This window comes from Drosophila pseudoobscura, chromosome X (assembly GCF_009870125.1).
Source record: "Drosophila pseudoobscura strain MV-25-SWS-2005 chromosome X, UCI_Dpse_MV25, whole genome shotgun sequence".
Classification (NCBI taxonomy): domain Eukaryota; kingdom Metazoa; phylum Arthropoda; class Insecta; order Diptera; family Drosophilidae; genus Drosophila; species Drosophila pseudoobscura.
The window spans coordinates 64,753,589-64,759,114 of record NC_046683.1 but is presented as its reverse complement, the minus strand read 5'-3'; the positions used below and the strand labels follow the sequence as shown (position 1 = coordinate 64,759,114).

General features: G+C 41.9%; 1 protein-coding gene across 1 annotated transcript; it reads right to left on the bottom strand.

Annotated features, from left to right (window-relative positions):
- Nucleotides 1-260: 260 nt before the first annotated feature.
- emc (Basic helix-loop-helix domain-containing extra-macrochaetae) lies at nt 261-4,560 on the bottom strand. Its single transcript, XM_001352757.4, has 2 exons — nt 3,629-4,560; nt 261-1,659 (listed from the first exon to the last, which is right to left on the bottom strand). The coding sequence occupies exons 1-2, from the start codon at nt 4,169-4,171 to the stop codon at nt 1,621-1,623; spliced, it is 582 nt and encodes a 193-aa protein (XP_001352793.2). The 5' UTR covers nt 4,172-4,560; the 3' UTR covers nt 261-1,620.
- Between the last annotated feature and the right edge of the window lie 966 nt (nt 4,561-5,526).

Sequence of the window (5,526 nt, the reverse complement as noted above, 5' to 3'; positions counted from 1 at the left end):
TCGTCTGGGCTCTGGACTCGTAGTCTGCCCCAGGGGCATTATCATCCCCGGCATTGTGGCATTCGTTGCACTTGTTTGCATGGGAAATGGTTTTTCCCCAGAGTTTTCCCAGGTAGTTTCTGGAACAGTACAGAACAGAACAGAACAGAACAGAACCCATCCCACCCTCCGAGCGACGCAGTGAAGAAAATTTCAACAATTTGTAATAATTTTTTCCATTTTGCAATTTATTAAGAGCTAAAAATTGTAGTTTTTCTTCATGTTTTTTGTGTTTTGTTTTTGTTTTTAATCATTCTTTTTTAAGATATATGTATATTTTTTTGCATTCGTTTGATCCAAGGTTTTCTCTCGCCTTTCAATCATGATAGAGCTTACCGAAAAATGAGAACAACAAAAAGATGTAATCAGAGTCTGAGTTCGTTTTCGTTTTCGGATCATAAATCATAATTCAAAATCGCATAATTATGCTAAAAAAAACACTTTGTACAAAGTATGCTACAGATCACAGAACATATATTTATATTTATATATATATATATTTATAGGTTTTCATTTTAGTATATATATATATATATATGCGGTAATTATTATAATGCAATTATTCGTTAAGTCAATAAACAAAAAAAAAGGAGGAAAACGTTTGAAAATATGAGGTTTGCGTGTGTTTGAGTGAAAATTAGTGTTGGTCCGCCCAACATTAACACTAAATCTGATATAAATTAATGAAATCTGAATGTGTTTGTGTGTGTGTGTGTTTCGTGTGTGTTTGTGTTCTGAGTGGGTTGTTGTTGTTGTTTTTCTTGTTGAAGCTAATCAATAATAGGAAGAATTATATCATTCGTTTGATTTTAGTTTTAAAATTAATAGGAAAATCATTCATTGAAATTATAATTAAATTTTATGCCCCGTTTTGTTGGTTCCATTTTAATGCATTCATTTGCATTTCATTTATTTAGGTTTGCTTTCTCGATTTAATATTATTTAGTTGTATTGCTGATCTCTGTGTTTGCTTTGCATTAGTAACATTTTCTTTTTTGTATTGTTTAAGCCAAAGGAAAAAAAAAATAAACTAAAATTAGGAAAACATAAAAAATTGTTCAATCAATTTTTCAAGCAAGGGTTAAAGAGGGGAAAAAATTAAATTGTTTAAAGCTTTGCCAAGTTTTTTCTTTCTTTCTTTCTTCCATTCTTCTCGTCATCGTCCCGCTAATAGTTAGTGTTTAATTAATAATTATAATTATAATGCCCTAATTCTAGGTGTGTGGTTATATTCTTCCCTTACGTTCTTCCTTTCTATCTGCTATATGTGTGTGTGAAATGCCTGAGCCGCTCTGCCCCCCCTCTCTCCCCCCATCTCTCTCTCACACTCTTTTCCACTGCGTGGGAGAGCGGGAACAGGACAGCTGTTGGAGAGTTTACATTTACGTTATTCTTAGATGCGTGCTTGGTTATATGTGGAGATCTCTTCACACGAAGGTTGCTGCGAGTGGCGTTGACTGTACTTGCACTGTGGCGCTAATTACACTCGGTATATCGGTACTGATTATGCATTTAGTTAATAATTGTTTATAGGTTCCATAGGTTCTTCTCCCTTTGGCTGCTGCTCAGTCAGCCTGCTGCTTACGACTGCCTGCTGTCTTTCTCCGCTTCGTTCGCTTGCTGCAATGACAGGGTGGAGATGGAGAGGGGAAGAAACACAAATTAGTTTTCCATTTACAATCATTTAAATATAATAATTTGTTATAATAGTAATATTTCCCAATCACACATTATTCATTGCCCCCTAATTCCACTAATCATTGATTTCCCCATTCCACTGATGTTTTTGTTCCAACCCACTGTAGATCTGCGTGCTCTCTCGCTCTCGCTCGCTCTCTCTCTCGCTTATCATCAATTGATCTGTCGATGTGAGGGGCGGACAGACAGACAGGCGATGCCTAGGGGGTGGAGAGGAGGGAACTGAAGAGGCGCCAAGAACATCAAACGGAGCTGTCACACATGCTTGTTTGTGTCTCTCTATCCTCCTATCCTCCTTTCCTCCTTTACCGTTCTACTGTTCTCCTTGTTACTGTTGTTGGATTGACCGCAGCACTGGGTGAGTGAGGGCAAAGGCAGGATCACTCGACGGGAGGGAGGGGGGTGGGCACCACAATGTAGAAAGCGACGGACCGAATGGCGGCGTCTGGCGCACAGCTGCGCGGCGCGAAAACGTACAAAAAAAGAAACAGCAAGAACAACAACAACAGCAACAACAACAACCACAGCAGCAGCCCACAGAGAGAGAACATTTTGAACACGTGCATTTCTTTTTACAGTTCTCTTGAGGCTCTGTCTGTACGTGTGTGTTGGTGTGTGCGTGTTTTGAAAGAATTTTCGTAGTTGTTGTTGGTTTTGTTTGGATGGTGACACATCAAACGCTTTGTATGTGGGGCGTTTAGGTTGGGTCCCGCCGCCCCACCGTCACTGTCGCAAGATGCAGATGTTTTTTTGCAAGAAATCAGCCGTCTTACGCACTCGATACTCAATGGGAGAAACGGAGTGAGACAGAGAGAGAGAGAGAAGGAACGACAGAGACCACCGCAAAGGCCGCCTTTGGAGAGATCTTGGAAATCATCATTTTCAATGGATAATTAATCAAAAGTTAACAACTTTTTGGGGCCACCCGAAAGGCAGCTTCGATCTGGCGAACATTTGTTAAAATTTCATTGAAAAAGTATTGGGTTTTTGGTTTTGGTTTTTGTTTTGTTTTTCTTTATCAAGCAAAAATCGTTGTATATTCAACCTGTTTCGTAGGTTTTTTAACAAATTTTTTGCCAGCATCATTAATAACAACAAAGCGAAGAAGAGAAACAAAGGCAGACGGCCAAAAAAGAGCGCTAATGAAGTAAGAAAAAGCAACAACAGTAATATCAAGGTGGAGACGAAGACAGAGACAGAGACAGATGATTCCCCCAATTTCAAATTCCGTTTTCAAGCTGGCCTGTGCGTATGTATGAGAGAGTACATATGCACACACACACAAGCACATATATATGTATGTATATATACATATATGCATGAGTATGTGAAATAAATTTAAGTATCTGCAGGTGTTCATTTAAAACACATCACACAAACAACAAACAGAGGAAAAAAGGCCGCGAGAAAGAAAAAAAATTAACAGCTACGTATAGGCAACACAAAAGAAAGAAACGGAGGATGGCGACACAACAACAGCCGCAGAAACACACTGAGAGAGAGAGCAAAAAAAAAAACACTCGTGTGAAATGCCTACATGGGAAAAAACTCAATCATTCACACACAGACTTTGAAAATATCCCAATTTTCGAAAGATTCCCCAGTTGCGTTGATGCAACATCGGTTTCTTTCAGTGCATGGAATTTGGATGAAGTTCCCGTCGCCTTGGAATTAACATTAAAGAAATGTCGCTCAGGCAAATGTAAATTTTTCGGCTTGTCCTTCCACGCACAAAAACAGAGGCAGAGACAGAGACAGAGCCAGGGACAGAGACAGACACGCATGACAATTGACAATTGACAATTTCCTGATGAATGAGGTCACTCAAACGAATCACTCAATTCTGCACTCGCCCCACACATGGCATACTATGCATAAAACTCATTCTTACCGTTGCTAAACTGTTGGAGAGTTGCTGCTGCTGCTGTTGTATCTGCTGCTGCTGCTGCTGACCCGGCGCCAGAAGCGTGTTGGGGCTCTGGCGATCGCTGAGCGGGAGACGGGCGGCGGGACTAGAGATTTTGGCCAGCTGCTGCTCGGCGGCCAGACGCTGGGAGAGCAGATCATCGGCATCGGCCTCCAAATCGGCCTCGTCGTCCTCCATGTGGTGCATCTCATCCTCGCTGTCATCTTCCATGTTTGCTGCGGCGGTCAGCGCAGCCGCCGCATCGAAGTTGTTCATCTCGGGATGCGTCTCCAGCTCCGTTTGGAGGTCGCAGATATAGTCGATCACGTGCTGGATGATCTCCAGCTTGGAGAGCTTGCGGTTCTTGGGCATGAATGGCACCAGATCCTTCAGCTTGGAGAGATACATCTTCATCTCGGCGTTCTCGCCGTCGCCGCGGTGAGGTGGGTGCCGCGCAATGCGTCCATTGGGGCTGATGCCCGGCATGCCGGAGGCACCTGTTTGGCAGACGGCCGTCAGGGACTTCATTTTGGAGATGATGGCTTTACGCTCCTTGAGTAGAATTTTGGCGGATTTTACACGGTCGTACCGGTTACGGGTTACGGGCGAGGTTGGATAAGTTGGGATTGAGATGCGTTTTTGGTTGTTTTGCGAGTTTTGTTGCGTGTTTTTTTTTTTTGGTATTTTGCACGAACTTCACTTTTCTTTCCTTTGCACTTTTCGAACGGCCAACAGAAAAAAAACACTTTAATCCAGCGTGCCTAGTAGTTGTATGACTTATCAAAATCAATTTGAGTTTTCAAAATCACAAGTCAATTTCGCTGCTCTTTTACTGTTTTCTGTGATTCTTTGCTTCACTTGAGCGGTGAAAATTTTTTGAACGAATGAACTTGCCGTGGGGCGGCAAGGCCTTTTCTATCAAAAACGCCCGCCATGTTGCTGGTCGGACGAGCACATGATGCTGGAAAAAATGTTGCTGGCATGCTAAGAAAAGGTATGGAACACGGGCGAAGCGGCACAAAAATATCCGGCGCATGCAACGTAAAATCCACCCCAAAACTTGACATGCCATGATTGTTTACAGGGCTTGTAAACAATCAGAGCATATTGTTGAGTGAGGTGTGTCGCGTGGGTTCTAGAAATGTTGCTGAACATTTTTTGACCGTGGTCCATACCTTTGCATGTTCAGTCACTATGTCGAAAAAGAGAGAAAAAGAGAGGGGAGAGCTAAATTTTGCGTTTTAATATGAGCTTCGGCTGACTTCGGGAGACTTCGGGTCTACTTCGGGTTTGTAAGAGAGAGAGAACTGTTTTCATTAGCCGTGGAGAGCTTAGGAGGGGTAATATTGTGAGAGATTATTGGATTCTATATAAATAAATGGTGGAGGATGATATTTAGTCTGGAGGAGAAGGAAGAGTGTAGATTCAAAGGGTTTGTAGAGTGATGTCGTGTGGAGAGTTTTATAGTTTGGAGGATAGTGGTCTACAAAAGAAGTTCCTGCCGAGGTTTGCGGTGAGAAGGTTTTGTGGAACAGTGGAGATACCGTGAAATTCAATTTATTCTACACCTAAGGGGGATATTTGTATTAATTTGAATATATAGTAATATGGTATAGGATATTCTGTGAAATTGAGATTCTTTAGAATTTACAAGGAAGAAGAGTAATATCTGTAATAGCATCCATTCCACAAAAACCGTATTTACCCCAGCATCCACTCAAAAGATCCCATCCATAGCTCACAAGTCAACATCCCATCCACAGCTCACAAGTCAACATCCCATCCACAGCTCACAAGTCAACATCCCATCCACAGCTTAAACGTTGTACCTCTCCACAGCTTAAAAGTTGTTTCCACAAAATCCACTGGCCAACCACCTCGTC